This window comes from Colossoma macropomum, unplaced genomic scaffold (assembly GCF_904425465.1).
Source record: "Colossoma macropomum unplaced genomic scaffold, Colossoma_macropomum, whole genome shotgun sequence".
Taxonomy (NCBI): domain Eukaryota; kingdom Metazoa; phylum Chordata; class Actinopteri; order Characiformes; family Serrasalmidae; genus Colossoma; species Colossoma macropomum.
The window spans coordinates 16,540,527-16,564,837 of NW_023494784.1; the positions used below are offsets into that span (position 1 = coordinate 16,540,527).

General features: G+C 38.0%; 1 protein-coding gene across 1 annotated transcript; it reads left to right on the plus strand.

The window, feature by feature from the left end:
• The first annotated feature begins 190 nt into the window (after window positions 1-190).
• On the plus strand, window positions 191-20,545 carry tmtc4 (transmembrane O-mannosyltransferase targeting cadherins 4). Its single transcript, XM_036579400.1, has 18 exons — window positions 191-693; window positions 832-1,053; window positions 1,392-1,507; window positions 5,847-6,063; window positions 8,055-8,139; window positions 8,286-8,386; window positions 9,565-9,657; window positions 9,790-9,951; window positions 11,625-11,827; window positions 12,228-12,402; window positions 12,579-12,710; window positions 13,016-13,095; window positions 13,827-13,934; window positions 14,295-14,436; window positions 14,617-14,731; window positions 18,343-18,455; window positions 18,664-18,733; window positions 18,961-20,545. The coding sequence occupies exons 2-18, from the start codon at window positions 892-894 to the stop codon at window positions 19,107-19,109; spliced, it is 2,223 nt and encodes a 740-aa protein (XP_036435293.1). The 5' UTR covers window positions 191-693; window positions 832-891; the 3' UTR covers window positions 19,110-20,545.
• Window positions 20,546-24,311: the final 3,766 nt, after the last annotated feature.

Genomic DNA, 24,311 nt, shown 5'->3' on the forward strand with positions numbered 1-24,311 from the left:
ATTGAAATATGTCCAGAAGTATAGAAGTGTAACGAAGAGAATGGTTTCACAATTCTTACTTATAATTTAATATAACATAATACAACACGATAATGTATCAATTATTAAACAAACAGGAACGCTGTAATGAAAGTGATGAAAGTGCGTGACGTGATCTTTCTCTCCCGTACGCGCATGCGCGCTCGAGAGAGAGAGAGAGAGAGAGAGAGAGAGAGAGAAAATGAATATGAATATGGAGGAGTAATTTTAACCACGTATTAGGCATCTACTCTGTGCATAACTGTAGAAGTATATTCCGCATATTTTTTATTCCGATTGGCTGAACTGGACGCGCTGTGTCGGAAAACCTCAGCAGCTCACCGAGCTTTAATCTCTGGCTGGCAGACTGCTGTCTTTTGTAGCCTCGCTAGCTCTCCGTCTGTCTCTAGGACAGTAGCTGCTGCTGATGTGCTTGTTTACTGAAGCGTAGTTCAAGTCTTTAAGAGCTTTTACACACACGTTTTCAGGCCTGTATTGTATGAAGCGTTATAGGAATGATTTCTCGTGTGCTGTTTGTTCACTTGGACCGCTGCGGACCAACAAACTGTTAGCTGCTGTTGCTAGCTAGCCTGTCTGTCTGTCACCTGGCTGCTACGCTACTACACTACAGTGCAACTATGTAGATGAGCACTGTCACATCTCTGAGATGTAGAGGTAGGTTGTCATGTCCGATGTATGGCGTGCCTCGTGCTACTGTAATTATAATTCACGAGTAATGATTCATTCATAATTATAAGTGATAAAGCAGGGGGAATCCAATGTCTCAACTAGCCTGATTTCCACTCTTTCCAGTCTCTCCAGCAAGTGAATGGAGTGAATGGCGAGGCAGCATGACCTGCAAACTCAAGCACCATGGTACAATCTGAACCTTACTGGGACCACCACGTCCCCTTGCCAAAGCTTGGATCAGTTCATTCACGCCTGTTTGTGGCCTTGGTCGCCCTCGTCTGTTTCATAAACAGCTACGATGGGGACTTTGTCTTTGATGATTCAGAAGCTATTATCAATAACAAGGTACTGTGTGAATATTTGTATGAATTTTGACCTAGGGTGCCAGAGTGTTCCTTCATGGTCAGGCATCAGTTGATGTATAAAATATAATTTACTGTGCAAAGCAGTAGATAAAGACACATGCAATTCTACACAAATTACTCGTTACATTATAACTTGAATTGTACATTTTTTCTAGGGAGGCACCAATATGGGAATTGTGGACCAAGGCTGATATCCAATATCTTTCATGTGCATACTGAATTAGCATTACAGAGAAATATAACATTTATTCCTGTAGGGTTGCAAGTGCAGTACAATGAATAAAATGCACATATTTTATCTGGTTTGGCTCATTTCAGGATCTAAACCCAGCTACCCCTCTAAATAACATATGGAAAAATGACTTCTGGGGAAGCAACTTGAGCAGCAACTCCAGCCACAAATCCTACAGGCCGCTGACTGTTCTCACCTTTAGGTAAGCTTGCATGCCTTGCTTGTCTAGAAGTGAATTCAAGAGGGTTGGCAGTCACTTGGCATTGATATTGAGTGACCTGATGATTAACATAATAGTACTGCCCAAGCTGCATATATCAAATATTTTTAAATGACCTTGCATATATTAAGGGCGTATGGTTGGAAATGCAATTTTATTCACAGTAGGAAATCAGAAGCGGTGGCTCCAACTACTTACTTCGTGGAAGGCACAATAATTGACATTAAATTGGGATGCTGCTTATATTGCCTTTTCTAGACTGCTAATTTCTGCATTGTCTTTGGCATTTGAACTCAGCCATGACAAGTTTCTATATAAGGGTTATATAGTCTAGGTCATGTCTCATGCTGTTAATGAGAATGACATTGTTTTGCATGTGTAATGGCTAAGGGCCGATTTGTCCACCCCCTTATGTACAGTCCCAGGGGGTCCATACAGGCAAAATTAACAAAAATGAGCACAAATGTAACCACTTGAGGTGTGCATGAGCTATCACCCAAAACGTATACCTGTCCAAGAACAATGTAAGCCTTCAGCTGAAGTGTGTTCTACCACAGTTAGTTAACAACTGTTGACGTTCATAAAGAATACATGTTGCAGATATAATAGTAGTGTACAGATTAGGCATCTACAGTTAAAGAAATTCAATATCACAATAATTACCTGACAACTTATGGCTTGAGATATTATCACAATATCGCATTGAAAAGAAACACTACATCAGAAGATAATACTAGCCTATGTATTGCATCAATGCAATACATTATTAACGGCTCTAATTTTAACAACGTTAACACATTCTCATAGTTAGACCCTCTGAACCAACTGTAGTTCTAGGCTAAAGCCCTGTAGCCCCCTCATTCAAATACAGCTTTTAAATGGCAAGTTACATTGATGGCTGTCTTGATAAGTTAATGACAACAATGCCTTGGATTTGTTTATCACCAAAATACGTCTGAAGTGTTGTTGATGAGCAAAACACACTGCTGTTGCTGGCAACGTCAGTAATATCAGTAACGTTAGCACCAGAGGATGCCTTCAGCAGATTACTCTGGACAGTGCTCATGAGAGAACTGTGGCTAAATCAACCCACAAACTAATAAAAGTATAAGCAAAGCGGAAAGCTCCACTTCTCCTTGAAACAAGACGCAGCATACTGTGAGAGCAAGAGCTACAGTTGCGGAGGAGTTGGAACATGTAGCCACTGCTGTTTTCATCAGACATCTGTGATGAAAATTGAAAACCGTTTTCATCCCATTTTTATTCTCGGCCCTTAAATGATTTTATGTTCAGCTGAATTATTGAAGGTAATAAATACATTCTGATTAAGCTTAATTTTCCACTCATGTAGCTTTTCCACTCATGTAGCTATCCCCTAAAAGAATAAGCCTCTATGGATCTCTGGATCGCCCTACAAAGTACTTTTTTTCAACCAGTTTTTTTTCTTTACTGTGGTTTGCTCCTTTCATTAACTCTTGTGGGTACTTGAATATCAGAATCAATCAGAATGCACATCCCTTGTAGCTTAATCAAAATGCACATGTTTTTTAAATAGAAAATTTTTAGGGTCATTATACAGCAAAAAAGACAAATGTGATTAATCATGATTAATTACACAAATGAATGCGAATCACCATGATTAATATTTTTGGAATAGATAATACATGTACACATGTGGTGTTCTGAATTTCATTTTTTTCATAGAAATAATGTGTAAGTGGTTATATGTTTTGGATATTTCCAAAGACATTCCATGTCTTTGGAAAAACATTCCTGATGGCACTTTGTGTAATGTCACAGCAGACTTCACAAAATTCTGGAAGCCTGTTTTTCTGACAGCTTTAAAGGGCCATCATGTCTTTAATTTCTACTAGATAGCAATATGACCGTTACCATGAGCTGTGAAAGTGCTCAGACCAATAGCACACTAAAACAACTGTACAAACAGCAGATAAAGCATGGGATCTCAGTGTAACAGCGATGTCAGACCTTATGAAACCTGAGCTGCTGTGCTAAAATATCTTGTGTCTTGGATTTTGTGCTTTACCTTATTAGTGAATATTGGCACACGTATAGTACAGATTGGGAATCATGACTGAGGCTGTATCGGCCTTACACAGTAAACTTATCAGTGCTGAGTTACGTTCATATTTTATGAATGAACATATTTTTTTTCTTTGTCAGATGTTTTTACATATAGGCCATACTATGTTAATTGATCAGGCAAAACTGTAAAACAGTTTTTTTTGCCTGATGCACTATATAGTGCTTCCCTTAACATTGTTTAAAGACTAGTTATACAAAAAAAATTAAAATTTGGCACACTTAGCCTGATTTAAATGTAGAGCTTTACAGCCTTTCTGATAAAGTAAGATATAGTGCTATGAAAAAGTATTTGCCCCTCACCCGATTTCTTGTACTTAATTTAATTTGTCACATTTAAATGTTACAGATCATCAAACAGATTTTCATCTAAGATAAGGACAACATGAGTGAACACAAAATACAGTTTTTAAATGATCATTCCAGTCTTTATTTACGCAAAGATTTATTCGAAATCTATATCACCCATGTTAAAAAGTAATTGCCCTCATAAACCTAATAAGTGGTTGTGCCACGCTTGGCGTAACAACTGCAGTTATATGTTTGCAGTAACTTGCAATGAGTCTCTTACATCGCTGTGGAGGAATTTTGGCCCACTCTTCTTTGCAGAATTGTTTTAATTTGGCTACATTGGAGGATTTTCAAGCATGAACTACCCATATAAGGTCTTGCTACACCATCTGAATGGGATTCAAGTCAGCACTTTGACTCGGTCACTCCAAAACCTTAATTTTAGTTTCTTTTAAGCCATTCGGAGATGGACTCGTTTGTGTGCTTATTGCTCATTGTCCTCTGCATAACCCAACTGTGCTTGAGCTTCGCAAACTGTTGGGTGGACATTCTCCTTCAGGACTTTCTGATAGACAGCAGAATTCATGGTTCCATCAATTATGACAGGTCGTCTCAGTCCTGCAGAAGCAAAGCAGTCCCAGACCATCACACTACCACCACTATGTTTGAGTGTTGGTATGATGTTCTTATAGTGGAATGTGATGTTAGCTTTACATGAGATATAACAGGACCCAAGTCTTCCAAAAAGTTCCACCTTTGACTCATCAGTCCACAGAATCTTATCCCAAAAGTCTTGGGGTTATCTAGATATTTTTGGCAAAAGCGAGACGAGCCTTTGTGTTCTTTTTGGTCAGCAGTGCTTTGTGCCTTGCAAATCTCCCATGGATACCATTTTTGCCCAGTGTCTTCCTTATTGTGGAATCGTGTATACTGACCTTAACTTAGGCAAGTGAGGCCTGCAGTTCTTTAGATGGTCATCTGGGTTCTTTTGTGACCTCCTGGATGAGTCGTCAAATTTTGGTAGGCTGGCCACTGCTTGGAAGGTTCACCACTGTTCCATGTTTTTTTCCATTTGTGGATAATGGCTCTCTCACTGTGGTTCACTGGAGTCCCAGAGCCTTAGTAATGGCTTTGTAACACTTTCCAGACTGGTAGATTTCAATGACTTTGTTTCACATCTGTATTTTAATCTGTGTAGAACGTGGCATTACGTACTGCTTTTTGAAAGCCCGCTTCACATTGCCAGACAGGTTTGATTTAAGTGATGTTTAGATTCAACAGGCCTGGCAGTAATCATGCCTGGGTGTGGCTAGTGAAACTGTATTCAATATTCTGTTGAATTTGGGTAACTGGTTGATTTAGTAGCTAAGGGGCAGTTACTTTTTCACATAGGGCCAGGTACGGCTGAACAGCATTTTTCCTGTAATAAATTAAATCATTAATTAAAAACAGCATTTTATGTTTACTTGGGTTATCTTTGTGCAATATTAAAAGTTGTTTGATGATCTGAAACATTCTTGTGTGGGAAGGGGGCTAAAATACTCTTTTTACAGCACTGTAATTATTTCAGACCCTTTGGGGTGGGGCATGATAAAACCAATAGTGAAGTATAAATATTTTCATTTCTTATCAATTTTGCATGTTGATTCAGTATTGCTTGGTTTTTGTTGTTTGACCTAGTTTTATCTTCATAGTTGTTTTTGACTTGAGATTGTAGACTACTGCAGCGTACAGAAGAACTAAGCTGTAATAACACATAAATGTGTTCCATATATATGTGTCACCCTTGCAGTAACATTCCTGTAGAACCTGGAAAAGTATCATAGAAAGTTGTGAAAGCGCTAAAACTTTATCTCATCAGTGTTCAGCTGTGTGTTCATTACAGCGATGCAGTCTGGTTTATTGACGTGTATTGTGTTGTCTGCAGGCTAAACTACCTCTTGGCTGGTGGATTGCACCCAGTGGGCTTCCACGTGCTCAACATTGGCCTCCACTGTGTTATCTCTGCGTTAATGATTGATGTCTTTGCAATATTAATTGGTGGCCTGGCCTGTGACGAGAAAGCTACGAGACTCGCCCACGTTCCGAAGGCTTCCCTCCTAGCTGCGCTCTTCTTCGCTGTGCACCCAGTTCACACAGAAAGCGTAAGTAGAGGGGAAGCCATGACTCAGCATGCCATCCCTTCCTAGTAAACAACAGCATACTACAATGCCCTATACCACATTGCTTCTTGGATGCTGCATGAAACATACATTAAAAGGGACTGGGGAGTAGAAAGATCCGCTCGGTAGGTGTGCATTGCAAAGGTGTGTTCTAGAGCTGGTTGGCTGTGCTAATGGCTGCAGAATAGATGGTTTAACCTGCCGAGGATGTATCCGATAGTGATTGAACTGGAGCGTGAGGCCTGAGCTGCTCCACTGCCTGGCTTCTTTAATCAGGCACAGAGAGGCTAGCGCAGGACCTGGGGGGTGAGCTTCAGAAAGACCACTGACTTAGGCCTACCGGATTTATCAAAGGATCTCCAGCCACTGCCCCAGGACTCCAGCCAGGGCCAACCATGGCTCTCTAATGAAGGCGGCCTCCTGCCTCTGTCATTAATTTGGCACCTCCAGAAATGCAGGCAATTTCACAGGCCAGAGCACGGCAGCAGATATTTTAACTACCCGTTTTTTTTCCCTCTCTCCGCTGTACAAACAAAAGACAATTTTGCTGGCTCTAAAATGCTCAGCTGCTGCTGAAATGAATGCCCCTAGGAATTGTTTTGCAAAGCTTTTAATACCATTTAAATATCTGTTTGTCTTGATGTAACGAGCCACAGAAAGTTCTTTAAGTCTGGAACCATACAAAGTGTTCAAAGTGTTATTAGTGATTATGTTATTATATTAATATTACATCAGATAGAGGCACTGATGAGTAAAGGAATGATTTCATACCTTTCCTAATATTGTTTGATTTCATCAACTACACTTTGTATGTGTGTAAATATAATTGTCTTTAGTCAACTTAGCCACTTACATGCTCTCTAAAACTTCCTACCCACCTGGTGCAGTATCATTGCAAATATAAGGTGACTTATTTTTCTTATGGAAAAAGAAAAGACTACAACAATGCTTCTATGGCCCTAGCTGTACTGTGCCCTTAGGTGGGGTTTTTTGAAAAAGGGGTGTGGCTGAAACTCCAGAGAATGTATGAAATCCCCTGCCATAAAATGGCAATTACAGGCACAAATGTTTCATTATAGGCATTGTTCTTTATAACAGAGAGCTACTGATGAAATCTGTGAATCTCTGATAGGAAAGTGATGAATTATTGCTTCATAGAGAGACCACCCTTCATTTATTTAGTGTCTAGTCAAAGCCATTATTAAATACAAGCTATTCATTTTTCTGAAAGATATTTCTGAAAACATCAGATGTAAGATAATCCACTTGCCTAAGGAAGGAAAAAGTCAAACCAAAATCAGTGGGAAAAATATGAGGTTTCAAAAAGTATGTTATTGGGTTAATTATGAGTTATTACAATTAAAATATTGACGTTATTAAAAAATTACAGAACATAACCTTGCAATACCTGGTAGACCACCAGAGCTATCACCATCAGATAAACAGTACTTAAAAGCTTTCATCTTTAAGAGCCTGTTTACACCTTGCATTAATGTGCTTCGTGCCCGGATTGTATCTGGATGAACTTTTCACTAAAATGCGTCCCCAGTGTGACCAGATCTGATAGACCTGGAGTGCATGAAGCCTCTTGGTTTGGGGCTAACTTCAGCCTTGTGTATCCTCCATCTTTTGTTTTATTGTTTGTCCCCTCATCTGACTAGCAGATGCATTTCTGCTTACGTAATTGTATACAGATAACAAAAGCCGTTTACACTTAAATGTGATCAAGATCCATCTCTGACCACCTCTAACTGTGGTTTGGGCAATCTGATTGTAATCTGCTCACAGTGCGCCCACAATTCATCAATGCATTGATGAATTTTGTTACATTCACTGAACACATTTATTTGTATCACAGTACTGATTAGCATAAAACAGTAGACTTTCAGTGGAATTGTTGTTTGAATTTTCTTGTTTATTCTCTTCTTAAATAAGGATCATATATCTTTTGTCATACTCTTTCTCTTTTCTAGGTGGCTGGAATTGTGGGCAGGGCAGACCTCTTGTGTGCCCTCTTTTTCCAGTTGTCTTTCCTCTCATACTGCAGAGCATTTCAATGTGAGTGGAGTAATCGAAACATGTCTGTTTTATTTCATCCCCCTTGATATTTGAACGTATGTGCAGGGTATCATTGTTTCACTTTGCACTGTAATCTACAAATATTGTTGTGGCTTTATTATTTTTTTATTATTGTCTTTCTTGAGGTGGTGATAAGAATGACAAATTCTCAGTGTCATGGATAGTGGTCAGCCTTCTGCTGTGTGCTGTAGCCATGCTGTGTAAGGAGCAAGGCATCACAGTTTTGGTATGTATAGACATTTGAACATGTAGAATTATAAGAAGTAGCATATTAAAATTCAATGTCATGTTGGAATGGTAAAGAATATTACTTGTGCATTTTACAGTAAGCAGAGTTTTAGGTCGAAAGCTACCAGTAAATTAATTTAGGGGTGCATGATATATTGATGGATGATGTCTTGTTCAAAGAAAACTGGAAAAGTTAAATTATTTTTGTCAGGCTGATACTAGACGCACAGCCTGTAATTCCAACAGATAACTTTGTTCCCTAATCGTGTATTTATAGTCACTAATGGTAGGCATTTTAGTTCTTTTAAGTCTCATTGAAATGGATAGCTTTGAGAAAGTTATAAATGCGTTCAGATGGAGCTTTTTTGTCTGCTCAGATACAGTCATATGGAAAAGGATTTTCTCACTGAAAATAGGTTAACACATCCTCTACAGAGAACACACTTTTGCATACTTTAATGCACAATCACTGCTTATTTGCTGAATTTAACATATTGAGGCCATTTAACATATGTGGCCCATACAGAGGTTATGGCACGTTTTATGTTTTATGTTTTTTTTTTTTTTTGCATGTTGAACTTGGCAAATAAATAGAAATGATGTGCTAATATTTGCAGCAAAGTGCCATACTTGTTTGTTAAGCCTAATTGAAACTTCAAAAATAAAAAAAAAAACAGAATTTGACCAGGGTGTTCAAACTTTTGCTTACGATTGTAGATGTAGATGTTTCAAATTTTGTTTACAGTGCATCACATTTGAGCAAAGAAGACAAATGTGATATCACGATTAACTTCACAAAATAAAATATTTGCTGCTAATTATTTTAATTGTTTAACAGGCATGATGTATAAATTATTGTAAGTATTTACAACAGTTGCTATGTTGTGGCAGTGTAAAATGAATTGATGGTCCATCTTTAGATTTTTTATTTATCTTACAATCACTGCACTTCCTGCATAGTGTGAAAAAGAAAAAATGATCAGTTATTGGTATTGATATTGGCCACAACAGGGTGCTAATTATCAGACATCAGCCCAGGCATTAGATATTAGTACATCAGTAGATTAAATGGCATTACATTGTATCTCTATTATTTCTGATTACATCACTCCACACTGTATAGCTCATCACATCAAAAAATAAAAACAGCTAGCAGACTCTATCCTCTTTTCCCAGGGAGTGAATGCTGCATTTGATATCCTCATGATCTGCAATCTGAATATCTATGAGTTGACACACAGGCTGCTAGTGGGGAGGAAGGCTGCAGGTGTAAGTGTATCCTCTCCTCTCGTGCTCTGCCTGCCATTGTCTGCTATTACTGCATCTTCTGCTTACTGTCTCTGAGATCGTTTGACAGTGTTGAATCGAATAATGTCTTGATTTTTTTTTTTTCATGGTCAGGTTGGCGAATGGGTCAGGAAAGGGCTTCTTGTACGGTTGGCTCTCCTGCTTTTTGGTGGTTCTTTGCTTTTGTATGCAAGGTGGAGAATCATGGGTACAGGGCCGCCGGCCTTCACTGAGGTAGACAATCCAGCCTCCTTTGCTGAAAATGTTTTTCTTAGGGTAAGTTGCAAGGCAAGTTGCTCTTTTTTATTAACATAATTGTTTTTGTTTTTAATGTTATTCAAAGAATATTGCATTTTGCAGCTCAATATTTTTTTCTGCCACATCTGTATTATGTTGTTGATTACCACTGACCTTTATTTTGGTGTGTTTCTCTGTACTTAATAAAAGGACAAAAAAATGGAAAATCTGTTTACTTATAACAAACTTTGGTGGATAGAATGTAGAAAAGCAGCTAATGGGCTTTTATAAGTGTATTTTGAGTAAATAGGTTTTCTGTTCTTTTACTAAGTTCAGAGAAACAAGTCAATTATCTGTAGTAATCAACAATGTGCTACAGATGCAGTGGAGAGAAATGCTGACTTCAGCTTTGTGTTAACAATATGGTGTAATAGAAATGCAAAACCTTTGATTAGCTGGCTAACAAACAGAAATCTGGCCATAAACAGTACCACTGAGAAGCTACAAGGCTGTGATTTTCGGGTTCAGCTAAACGTGGGCAAGTCAGTGACCATGAGCAGTTTCAAAAATGTCAGTGCATTGTATCATATAACATTATAAAAATAAAATTGTAGCTGACTTGCATTTTAGATATTTATATCTGGTGGCAGGTAGCTAATGTTAATGTAACATTAGCAAGTTAAATTAGATAACAAAATTAGCTAGCTAATGTTAGCCTGCACATTTTGCTATATTTTCATTGCTAGCTACATTTTTGAATAAACTGTCAAAAACTATAACTCTTATTTAAAAATAAAGATTTACCATCTTATCATTCATATTGCCTCCAGTAAGTGTGGGGAAAGCTGTTTATTCAGCATGAGTCAGATCCAGTGTATTACGCCCAATTTTCCAATTCACTTCAACCCCAAAAAGAAATCTGAGCCATTTTGTTTTGGTCTTGTTATTTGGAATAGAATGTAGAGTGTGACCATCCTCCCTTTTGCACCATAAACTGAGCATTTGTAAGCGAGTGCCATCTCCTAGTAGCTGTAACGTTACTCCAGTAGAGGGATGCTGAGAGTGTGAAGTGTAGTAGGGTCAGCTGTGATTCACTATACTCAATTAGTGTTATCTGTGGTGTCTAAGATCACACCAAATAAAGTGTAATTCCTAAACGGTGGTTAGGAGGCAGTGTACTAAAAAATAAAGAATTTAGAGGTCATTTTATGCACCCTGCACTACCCAACAAATGTTGGACTGAAGCAGAAGTATGAAGATGATCACATACTTCCTGCTAATATAACATTTTGAGTAAGGAGGAAAAATACTGAACTGGACTAATATAATTTTTAGATGTTATCAGAGCTTTAGTTGGTACACCAAAGGCTGGTTTTCGTAGATATGGATTAAGGCTAGTTTTAGACTGCAATGTGTTTCACCATTAAAGATTAAAGATTTAGGCTCAGTCTGTGTCCAGGAAATGGACTTTGAATGTCTTAGTGCAATTGCTTTAGTTGCTTTGAGTATCTGTATAATAGATTACATTAAAATAGTAACTGTTTGTGCAGTTACTATTGGTGCAGGATTCAGTCTCATCCATGTACCCAGTCAGACAGTCTTCGGCACAGTCTTCAGTTTAACACGTCTCCTCAGCTCCCTGACTCATTTCATGTTCCTCTCTTTTGCTGCCTCTTTGATGTTGAACACCTCCTGTTCTCTTTGATTGGCAGATTGTGAACTATAATTACTACTACTCCTTGAATGCATGGCTGCTGCTGTGTCCCTGGTGGCTGTGTTTTGATTGGTCAATGGGCTGTGTACCTCTTATTAAATCAGCCAGTGACTGGAGAATTGTCTGGCTGCTGCTGCTGTGGGCCTGCTTGATTGGCTTGATAAGGCAAGCTCTGTGCTCCCCAGACAGCAGTAAAAGGAGGTGAGAATCATGCAATCTCTAAATAGCGTTTTACACTCTCTTTGGTGGCTGGAATTGTACTATATGAAGAAACTCACAAAAGGTTTCAGTATCAATATCAGAACAGGAAAGTGATAGTTCAGACCAGGTTTGTAACAGGATTGAATTGGATTCATTCTTTATTTCCCTCTGATATCCAGCATTTTATGCTTATGTTGGCCCGATACAATACCATCATACGCCAGCTCTAGTGCTTATTACCTATTATTTAAATTTAGAGGGGGTTTCACATTGCAAGGGGTGGGAAAAACGCAGGCACTTCAAAATTAAAATGTTAATATAGCCAAAAATGATTCATTTAAAAAGCATTATTGGTCATTAGATGGCGTCTGGTAACTTGTGCTTGTGCTTTTGTCGTCAGGACTCTGACGTTTGGTCTTGTGCTGCTGGTCATCCCCTTCCTTCCAGCCAGTAACCTGTTCTTTCGAGTGGGCTTTGTAATAGCCGAGCGGGTGCTGTACCTCTCCACAGCAGGCTACTGCCTCATCCTGGCCTATGCTGTGGCCTACTGCTGCTGCTGCTGGAGGAGACACAAGGTAGCTGTCCAGGCTAGTGCCATTTATCTCTCTCCTCCCTTCCTAATCTCCACCCTCAGGCCATACTTCATTGTAACTAATATTCCTTTTAGTCTGGGGGTCCAGCCCTATGTGTACTTGTTCAGTGTTCCTCTTTTAATGTGCTTGACTGATCCATCCCTAACACCCACCTGCAGAAGCTGCTGCAGGCGGCCATGTTGGCCCTGTTGGGCATGAACGTGGTGCGCTGTGCCCTGCGCAGTCAGCAGTGGAGGACTGAGCAGAGCCTGTTTACCAGCGCCTTGTCTGTCTGCCCGCTCAATGCCAAGGTGAGGCCACATGGGAAGATCTAGTAGGGGCTTTTCTGTCTGCTTCATGAAAATCTCTCATAGACCATTCGTTTAAATAAAAATGCATTGTTTGAATTTGAAAAAGAAAAAACGTTCATTTTATCGTCTGTGAAAGGATGATTAATGTGCCTTTTGTGTTTAGAAGCAAAGCGAGTTGGCATCTGTAGAATATTTATTTTGAACTTTTAAAACTGACGTTTTAGATGATGGCTAGATGAAACTGGCTGCTTTTAAACTCATGAACAGTAAAGCTGACAAACTGTCATTGTTCTACCTTTCTGCAGGTTCATTACAATGTTGGCAAAAACCTTGCTGACCGAGGCAACCAGAGTGCTGCAATCAGGTACTACAGAGAGGCTGTGAGGTATGTGGTATGAAGTGCATTTTAGCAGTATAGCCAACAGTCCTGGTCTTTTTATCATTGATCATTTTAATATATGTCACTTAAAAATGCTAATGTTGGGCTCCCGAGTGGCGCAACCGTCTAAGCGTTGGCCCTATCATCAGGAGATCGCGAGTTCGATCCCTACAGCCATCCGTAGCCTGGAGTCCAAGAGAGCACAATTGGCCTCGCTCTCTCTGGGTGGGTAGGATGGCCCCTCCTTCTCCCCCCATCACTCAGCGCGATGCTAGTCAGCGCAGGCGTCTGTTAGCTGACGTAACAGATCTGGCGGTTGGCGCTTTCCTCCGAGCGCGTTCGGCTGTCCAATGACGTTGCGTGAGCGGCAGCTCGAAAAGAAGCGGTGGTTGGTTTCACAGGTCTCGGAGGAAGCCTGTGTTAGCCTTCACCCTCCTAGCGTTGATAGCATCGTGTGATTGGGGGAGTCCTAACTAGCGGGTGGAATTGGAGACGACTAAATTGGGGAGAAAATCGGGTAAAAATTAAAAAAAAAAAAAAAAATGCTAATGTTGCTAATAATTGAAAACTGGAGGGGTCCACTTACCATAGGCTGGTCCCTGCTAGCCTTCATTTATTGAGAGCCATTTGCCATACTATTGTTTAAGCGCTGAGGTACTTACTCGGTGGAAAGACTTTGCCAGTTGAGAAATGATTTAATGTGTGTCAATGTGTATGTATGTGGTTTTTTTTTGTAGGTTGCATCCAAAGTATGTCCATGCCATGAATAATCTGGGCAACATATTAAAAGAGAGGAATGAGCTGCAGGAGGCGGAGGAATTACTCTCTACAGCTGTTCATATCCAGTAATTAAGTGTCTGAACATTTACTGTCTGAAAATTAGATATGCACCAATATTGGAATTCTGGGTTAATGAAAATATCTGATATTTGTCATGTATACATGTCAGTGCTTTTACCAGTAATTATAAAATCTTGAAATTGCGACTGTATCCACCTGGATTAGCCATACAGGGAAGTATGCCATTATTTGGGTTACGATTGCCATAAATGTATTAAAATAGAGACATTGTAGTATAGTACTCCAGCTTTACCTAAATATTGTGCTCTTCCATAATGCAATAAATGCATTATCAAATATCATTCTACTAAAATTATTGATAATTTAGGTTTTCCTCCCCTTATATCTTCCTGATTTTTATGCAGGCCTGATTTTGCTGCTGCTTGGATGAATCTGGGTATTGTGCAGAACAGCCTGAAGAAGTTTGAAGACGCAGAGCAAAGCTACTGGAATGCTATTAAATTCAGGAGGAAGTATCCAGATTGCTACTACAATTTGGGCCGACTGGTAAGCATTTTTTTTTTTTTATTCCTTTTCTGTCCATTTTTTTCCTGTCTTTTTGCAACAAAATCAGAATACTCTTTATTTGTGCATCATCTTTAAAATCAAAGACAAGACTTCTTCTGAAGCGTGATAACAATGAAACAATTAAAAGTGTATTATTAAGTCTTGATTGTACTTTACCAGTATGCAGATCTGAATCGTCATGTAGATGCTCTGAATGCTTGGAGGAATGCCACCATGCTGAAGCCTGATCACAGCCTAGCGTGGAACAACATGGTTATACTGTTGGACAACACTGGTATGTTGAGTGAGCAATGATATTGTTATGGGGGTCACTATAATAGGCAAGTTTCTATAGAAACAATATTTACTAACAAATTGTAAGAGCAGTCCCCCTGCAATAACTTGTCAACGTGGTACTAACACACAATACTGATACACCAGGTGTAATTGGCTCTGTGAGACACACCAGGAATCCACTGGCAACAATGAGGCTACATTTACATGCTTGTTAGTATTCCAGTTATGGTTAGAATATTACAGTATTCTGGCAGAGCACGTCCTCTATAGTAAACGTTTTATCTTGCTCATGCCTTCTAAATAAGAGGTAGTCATATTACATATAGAATGTATGAAGCAAATACTTTTAGGAATAGTATGCCTTCAAAACACCACAAGCCCTACCACAAGAAAAACAACTGTAACACTGAAGTATATGTGATATTACACATATATGTGAAGTATAAGTATATGTAAAACCATGCTTGTCTTGTCACAGAATTGTGGACTTCTTTTCTAAGCGACTCATCTGCTATGCAAACTGTTTGTACACATTATTTCATTTAGAAGCTTGCAATGCTTTTCCATTCATGACTGCTTATCAGCTTGTTGTTCATGGCATGTGATGTGAGGTAAAAACTGACCAAATTTAGATTACTATGTGCTAATATAAAGTGTGGATGGAGAGTGTCATAAGCGTAACCTGAGTGAGTGTTCTCATTAGACGTGCCCTTGACCAACCCCTTGGGGGGGAAAGGAAATGATCTCTGCCTCCTCCCAAACCTACTCACTCGCTTTTTTTTTTTTTCTCTCTCTCCACCTCCCAAGTCCCAAGTATAGCTACCGGCCACAGCTCTGTGTGTGTGAGAGGTGTGAACCTCCATTCTGCAGATGCTGAGCATCAGGTGCACTCAGACACATGGGGCCATCTCGCATAATTAGTCCACCCTTTACACCAATTAACTTTTTTCCTCCCCCCTCCCCCACCCTCCGGCTGATAAGGGAACTACACAGGCCGTTAACTCAAGTAACTACTCTCCAGTGCTCTTTTCCAGCCCAATAATATAATTACAGTTGCCCTAAGATATACTGTCTTCTTTTTTTTCACAGTATATTTGATAATTACATGTAAGCTTAGTTTAAATTTAATGAAAGTTTTTTTTAGTATATTTAGTATACTATTTATAGAATTTATAGTATATTTAGTATAGTATTTTTAGTATTTAGTATATTTTATAGGAATGGGTTTGTGGTTGTCTTCACAAATCTCTTTTTATCAAAGGCTGAATAGGTGATGTACAAGGAGGCTTTTATTCATTTGAAATATCAATATAAATCTAGAGCTGGGTACTGAAGTCTGGGTCTCAAATCATATCAGTACTACTGCGCTACTGAAACATGTTGGCAAAACTGAAACTTGGCTGGAGTTATCAATTTCCAAAGTCACTGCAAACCAGTGGCAAAGATGACCCTCAGAAATCCTGGGTTTGATAAATGCAACAATTTTAAAAATACTTCATGAAACTAATGGTAAAATTCTGGCACGGTCAGTGTCCTCTACTCTCACCAGAAAGATTGACTAGAACCATGCTTATTGGGTTTATCCAGTGTAAACAACAGTGAAAAAACATTAAAAAAAACTTTTTTCAGTAAGACTTTACTGAAGGGCAGTGTTCCTAAGGCTACAAGACAGCTACATAAGCTTATACAGACATTTATAAAGGCTAAACTAGACAAATTACCTCATCAGATTTTTTAATGATTTAATTAGGATTGCTCGTTTCTTGCTGGGAATTTAAATGGGCATATGTCAATAAAAGTAGGCTATTAAAATTACATTGAGTTTTCATGCTAGAAGGCATCCAAGAAAAGTATTATTTTACTATTCGTGTCTAATTCAAAGTATCAGTATTGAAGAATTTTCAAATGATACTCAGCCCCCAACATGATTAGACCGGAAGAGCAGGAATCAGCAATGCTTGAAATTTATGTATTAAAAGCTTTGTGTGTTGTTTTAAAGCTAGTCTTCCCCTGCCGTGTGGAGAATGCCCCCGATTCCCAGACAGAAACTCTTTAAGCAGACACTTCTCCCAGCCAGGTTGGTGCTCCCCGGAGTGCCTTGGCATGCTGTGTTTTCTTTGCCAAAAAAAAAAAAATCTTGGCACCAGTAACTTCTCCCTCTGCATTTTTCAGCCTCATCTTGTCCCAAGACCGCTCAAAGTAAATTACCAAAAAATTGGAAATTAATTTCTTCCCGTCCTTGTTTGCCTCAGGAGGACAGCTGAAACAGAGTGCCAGGGTGCAAAGCATGAGTCATGTTCAGACTCCTGCAGCCAAGGAGGTTCTCTGCTGCTCATGAATTAGATAAGGGCCAGCCAGAATGATGGGACCTTTCTGACTCTGTGGTTAGAGCGAGTTTTGACACCCAGATCAATAAGTCAGTAGCCCTTGTGTTGAACCCTAATTAGGAAGCTAAAGCAGTCGACCATGTGCAGAGAGGAAAAACTCATGTGGACACTGCTGACAAATGAGGCGCTGCTCCATACGTATAAAGCAGGCTACTACAAAACATCGTTTTTCTATTTTTTGTTAGCATTATTGTGGCTCATTGTTTTTTTTTAATTAGCGGTAACATGATACCACTGTTTATTTTCTGATTTTGATGTTGACATCTTGCATATTCACTGATCCAATATTTTTCCTTTAAAAGCTTTAATATGAGAGATTAATGTGAACCACTTGGCTAGATTTACATTAATGACACAGACTCATTGTTCAGTTTTGATTTTTTGCTCAGATCTGAACTTTGTAATTTAGTGGTTTATAATTGGTGTAGGTAAGTCACTTGTCAATTATGTGACAAACCTATGCCCATTACGGTGAATGACCTGATTGTACACATCCAATTTAAGGACGTCATGTTAATGAACATATACAACAAACTGACTACCAGAACAAGCCTTTATTGCCTGATAATTTGTTCTGAACAGCTCTCTGTTCATTATTAGAGCAAGACAAAAGCAAAAAAAGGTGAATTGCTTTTGTAGTGTTCACTGGCGTTAACTTTAAGTTGGGTGATGCCGTCACGTTAACTGTAAATGATGCATGTGCAGTGGGAAAATCCAGATCTGATTTAAAATGCTCATTTATGTGTCAACACAGCTCTAAAAACATCAGATCTGTTCCACATTAAAGCAAAAAAATTGGATTTGTAATGTGAAACCTCAAACTACTCAGATACCCTGTTACTGGACTGGAAGAAACAAACAGCTAACATCACATCACACAGTGTAAGTGTGAGCTATTTCAGAACAGATTTGTTACAGAATTTGGTCAGATTAATTCTTTTTTCCTCTGATTTTCGATCCCGTATTTTCAGCTGATATTGTACATAAACCTGAAACCAATATCCATCGATACTAATATGCCATCTCCATTTTTTATGCTGACATCAAGTCCTCAGATCATGCAAGTGTTTGATAATTTACACAGGCTATACATAATATATATATATATATATATATATATATATATATATATATATACATATGTATATATACATATACATAAAGATATGTAACAGTGTATTTGTTAATCACTCATTCTTTTCCTCTGTTAATTTAATTTTAGGCAACCTGGCTCAAGCAGAGTTAATAGGAAAAGAGGCTTTGAAGATATTACCTAAAGACCACACAATTATGTTCTCCTTAGCCAATGTGCTGGGAAAACAGCAGAAATACAAGGTATTTTTCCCACTGCTTTTCTTTTTTTTTTTTTAATAGAAGCATGTAATTTTTTTGCAACCCTGAATGTGCAGTAAAGATATATTGCTCAAAACGTTTTATAATAAAGAAAAAAAGAATGTGATGTCCCAGTTCAAATGCTTCCACTTACTGGAACTAGCTGTGGAAAACACACCATTATCGCAAGTCATGTTCATTTTCTCTTTAGGAGTCGGAAGGTTTTTTTCTAAATGCACTGAAGATCAACCCCAATGCTGCCAGTTGCCATGGCAATCTCGGTAAGTCTTTCATAAGACATGTTGCACCGTATTGGGGTTCCATCTCTGTGGGCTGCTTTTAGATATTGCCATTAGAACTCTTGTTAAAATTCTTACTTTTGTTCTATTATTGGTATAAATCGGTGAACAAAGCTGGAGAGCAGTGATCAGCGTCCTATACTTAAAGTAGGCTATTGATGGGTTATTTTAATGTTCATGACATTAAGGAACTTCTTATGCTGTTGTAGCTGTGCTGTACCATCGCTGGGGGAAGCTGGACTTGGCTAAGAAGCATTATGAACTCTCTTTAAAACTGGACCCCAGCGCTCCAGGGACTAATGAAAACTACAACATGCTGAAACGCAAGCTTGAGCAGCGGCAAAAGACAGCTGGTTAACATGGGTTGTGATGGTCATATATATATATATATATATATATATATATGAAGTGTGTGTGCGCGTGTTTGAATTCCACCTTTGTATAATGTCCACACCAAGAAAATAATTAAAGAAAATTTCCTAATTTATACTATACAGTTTGTATGGGCACATTTTTTAATAGATGCAAAACAGTTATTGTCTTAGGTGTTTTCAGCCCTGAGCTATGGCTTTGTAACAGGCAACTTTTTCTGTTACATGTGGCCTGTACTCTCAAGGCATGTGGAACATATCTACCATCTTGTCTTTCATTCCAGTCTTTCATCTTTGACCCCATGTTATGTCAGCTGGCCCTCTGTTTATTAGTCTGTTTGAGTTTGTAATTGTAAAGTATGTTATAATTGGCCATTCACCAAGAATGTGCCACTCTGGTCATATTAACAAATTGCATTTTAAAATGTCAGTTACTGTCAGTGAGACACGAAGGTATGAGGTTACTGCTGGCTCGTTGGCTTTTGTTAGTGTGTTTGTTTACCCACATTCCAGAGTATCAAAGTAACATGTTCGTGAGTATGGATCACGGTCCTTCGTTGCCTCCAATTCCTCTGTAGTTAATATAAGAAAGGTGTTTTGCAAGTGCGCGTAGTGATGTGCAGGAGCCCAAGGGTCACCCCAAGCAGGAAGCCAGCGGCCGTGGCCGAAAAGAAAACAGCACAGCACGCAACGAAAGCTTCAAAGGAGGTTGGACGCCATCCCCAAGGGGCATCTCTCACATGCTGGCTCTTCTTGAAAGTTACTGCTGAGTGAGGGCTGACCCCAGGACACAACTTCAGTCAACAAGTCTGCTCCTCGGTTGAAAGTTCAGCACACTTCTATTTTTTCACCTGCTTCCTACTGCTGCCAGAGAACATTTGAAGAGCTGGTCTGCCGAATACAGCACGTTGGAGGAGAGGCTGGTTTGTTTTTACAGTGTGAAGCACAGGTGTAAAAGGTAGGCCCAGAATTGGGTAGATGTCAATGGTGGGGGAAGTATTAGCTCAATAAGTAAGAACATGCAATCAATGATGGGAACATAGCCTCTGCAAAAACTATAAAGGAAAAACAAGCTAAAACAAAGAAAGATAGAAGTCTAAGGAAAAGCATGTAAAGTGCAGGCATCCAGTTAGCATGCTCTGCTTCTGTGTTTCCACTCTTGTTTCCTATACTTAGATATTTCCTTGTTCCCTTCAGGGACATCATACAGCTTCATACATTTAAACACTGATGTTAATATTTTTTAAAAGACATGTCTATTCCCTTTTTCTGCACTGTATTCTGTGCTATATTTTACTCAGGATCTGTCCAGTGACAGCAGTGAACATGATGAATACTTTAGCAGGAACTCCTTAGTTTTGTAGCTACAAGCACGACTAAGTACAGTCATATGTGAAAGTTTGAGCACCTCTGGTTAAATTACATGTTTTGTTGATTTTCTAAGTAAAAACAATTACATATCCTCTACAGAGTACTCACTTCTGCACATTTTAACACAGATTTGTTGTTTATTTGCTGGCTTTAACATTCAGGCGGGGAAAAAACACGAGGCCTGTGCAAAAGTCTTGTCACACTTTATATTTGTTTCCAATATGTCCAATAAATAAAAATTGTGCTCTAAAATTTGATGAAAATGTTATTTTTAAGCTCCTGTAGAGGATGGTAAATTTTTTTTCCAGTTAGAAAATCAATGCTTTTTGTATACCACTGTATAAAACCTGATGCATTTTATCCCCTTAGACCTGCAAAAGGAAATTACACATAAACTAAATCTCAACATTGCATTACAGCTCATGAACTATGAAAAAAAAAATTGTTTAGATATAATGATAAGATTTTAGAGCTAAGCTTTCTTCTGACTTAACATCTGAATATGGAAAGAAAAGAAAAGACTTTTTCCATGTTATTGATTACAAAGTGGTGGTATTATTTCTTCTAGTAGCGTGCATATACTCTTCCATTTGCCCTAGTCCTGTTATAACATTTAGAAAAGGCCATGTTACATCAAAATAACATTTATTATAATGGCAACAGTATTTATTGACAAGAGACCATAGCCACATTCTCTACTGACTGGAGGCCTTCCGTTAGACACAGTCTCTACTGACCAGCAGAGGCCTTCAGGTATCTATTGACCACAGGTCCTTTAATTTAGTAATCTTCTATTTTCATCTTTGACACAATATGATTGCCGAATTTCCAGGCTATAAATTAACTTTATAAAAACTGCATTGATACATAATTACTGTCACAGCCTTAATGAGAATAATACTATTTAATTATACATGAAAAAAAGTGAATAGAATTATATATATATATATATATATATATATATATGATATCTACATATGCATAGTTCATACATATGTATGTATCATAATGTAGTGACCAGATTTACATGCAATAAATCTAATAGATGAACAGATTGGCTTTTATATATCTTCAGAGTGGGACCAGGATTAGCTGTCTTTCTTTTTAATATGTAATATGTTTAGATCTGGCCTGAGTTTGTGCTTTGTAGTTGGTTGCTTGTTAACTTTAGCTAGTTAGCTAGCTAACTTTGGGTTTAAATGAGGTAAAGAGGTTACCTACAAAAAACATTAGCCAACTTGTTTAACCCCACTTCATAGTGAGTGTGAAAGTGTGAACGAATGAGGGATAGAAACAGCGTTATTGACAGCTCTTTGTACTTTTTCTTTTTTTTCTTTTTTTTTTTTAGATTTCTCTTCAGTATTTGGAAAACAATGATGCCAGTATTTGCCATATTGTTTGTTGTTTACAGTAAGTTATGTCAGGGCATTAATGAAAATTAATGAAAAGGACAAGGCTGAATTTGGCTTCCTATTTGTTCAAATGTAACAGCTGCAGCATTTAAGGTGGAACTGAAAAATTCAACCAAAAAGCTGATTAAGCTTTGTGTGAAAAGGTCATTATAACACAGTTTATATCCATGAACACCTCAACCTGTAGATGAAAGTAAAGAGGCAGCAGCTCCATCGAAGGCCAGTCAGCTGGGATTTTAACAGTTAAGACAAAAACAATTAAACTGATTGGTCATTATTTCTTTGAGTTATTGTAAAACTGAGTTTAATAAAATGAATGTATTACTAAACACAGGAAAAGAGGGAGAGAAAGAAGCTGAAGGAGACTGATAAGACTGAAGAAGCAGATCTGATGGAGGTTAGTGATCAAGAAGAAAGCAAGGCTAAAATTAATATTGAATTTAATTTAACTTAACTGAGAAAACATAATATTTGTTACCATGGCCATGAAACCTAGCTTGTTAAACATGCATACAGGGCAAAATCTGATCTTGATCTATGTGTGATCTGTGCCTGTTGTAAGTGGATGGATAAAGCGTTATACTGGCTCTGTGCAGAGACAGATCTACTGTGTGCCAATTTGACCAAATAACCCTTTTTATATATATATATATATATATATATACTTAACACGGCTAATGTACTTGACATTTTCTGGCTGTTGCTACTCTAAAAGTGCATTATAAACATTTTGGGGCCATTAAAAAATTCTCTTTGGGGAGCATGCCCCCAGAGCCCCTAGCACAGGCTTAGCTCCCTATCCATGAACCTCTAGTGTTGCCCCTGCTTTAAGCAACAGTAATTTTTTTTTAAATCATGATTCATTTAGATTTTTTGGTAACACTTTACTTGAAGGCTATCAGCATAAGGACATTATAGCACATGCATAAGCACTGAATGACATAAAGCAATACTTGTGAGTTTATGAACAGCTTATGCCAGTAATCCCAAAACACCATAAGCTGAAGTAAGTGATGTTGTATTGACATACATTCTGTACTTTAACTCATGTAGAACTACATAGAACTGATAGAAACTTCTAAACTAGACCTCCCTTCTAAATCCCACCCAAGTAATGGAATGGAATAATGTTTCATAATAGTGATGTAAATGGAACAAATGTCCATCAATTTAGTTTAAGATCCCTTAAATCAACGCAGTGTCATTTACTGCATAGAACATCTTATGCCAACTTGCAGTTACTAACATAAGCTGGTCATAAATGTTATTCAGTACTTATGCATGTAGTCACTTTGTAGACAGCCTTCAAATAAAGGGTTCCCGATTTTCCTATATATTCTTTATTAAGCATATATACATTGTACTGAAGGAGACAGAGGAGACTTTTCTAACTGTATCATCTATGGGTACTTACACAGATCTACGACTGGATCAGTTTCATCAATTTGCACATTTTTATGAAGAATTATTGGAACTGTTCATTCAAATTGACAGCATAGAAGAACAGTAGCAATTAAAATATAAAAATCAGGTTGATCACTTCTGTAATTTACTGATGAAGAACTTAATTTCAATACAATTAGATACAGTTAGATTAACATTAATGCTTTAGTTGCATGCATATCTTTGTTTTGGCTGGTTTACACTGAATTTAACATTTAGCATTGGCTTCCTGGCTGGCTTTTTAAAACTTTATAGCCAACATATAAAGTGCTGCATGGTTTTACACCACAAAACTAATAGTGCCAAAATACCCACTGAGCTCCCTGAGTCTTACTCAGGAAACAGGACTCTTGGGTGTTGAAAGTTTTTTTTCCTTTTGTAAATACTCAGAATAAAACTGAAAGCTTAACAGGGAATTCCACTGATTATTCAACATTTCTACATAACTGATTATTAAAATAAGAACAAAGTCATTCAGAGTGGATTGATGTGGAATTCTCAATTCTAGAGAAACTTACCATGTTATTCACCATGGTGGTGATGGGAACCAGACATCCGAAGTGTTAAGCAGCTCTAAAATCTACTTCACATGAAATGGTTACAGATAATTCTTTGTCTGATGTCTGAGACATTGTTTTATGATAGTGTTGAGATAAGGTACATGCTTGAAACACATTAAAAAAAGAGAGAGTACACATTTAAGGCAAAATAGTGCCTAAAGGGGGAAAAAACTAAGCAAAGAGAAACACTTTCACATTTAACAGTATTTTACAATTATCAATATTACATTAATAACTCATACATTTAGGTTCACAGGTTGTTTTGGACAGTAAATAAAAATGCTGTTTGCTGGTTCCTATCACCACCATTGTAAAGAAATGTGTCTATAAGTTTATTTAGAATTGTGCATTTCACATTAAACCACTCTGACTTTGTTCACAATTCAATGCTTGAATTATGCAG

Coding starts and splice junctions, on each gene's coding strand:
- tmtc4 (XM_036579400.1), top strand. CDS start 892: ATGGTACAATCTGAACCTTACTGGGACCACCACGTCCCCTTGCCAAAG. Junction 8,387..9,564: donor AGCAAGGCATCACAGTTTTG/GTATGTATAGAC, acceptor CTCTTTTCCCAG/GGAGTGAATGCTGCATTTGA. Junction 13,096..13,826: donor TACTACAGAGAGGCTGTGAG/GTATGTGGTATG, acceptor TTTTTTTTGTAG/GTTGCATCCAAAGTATGTCC.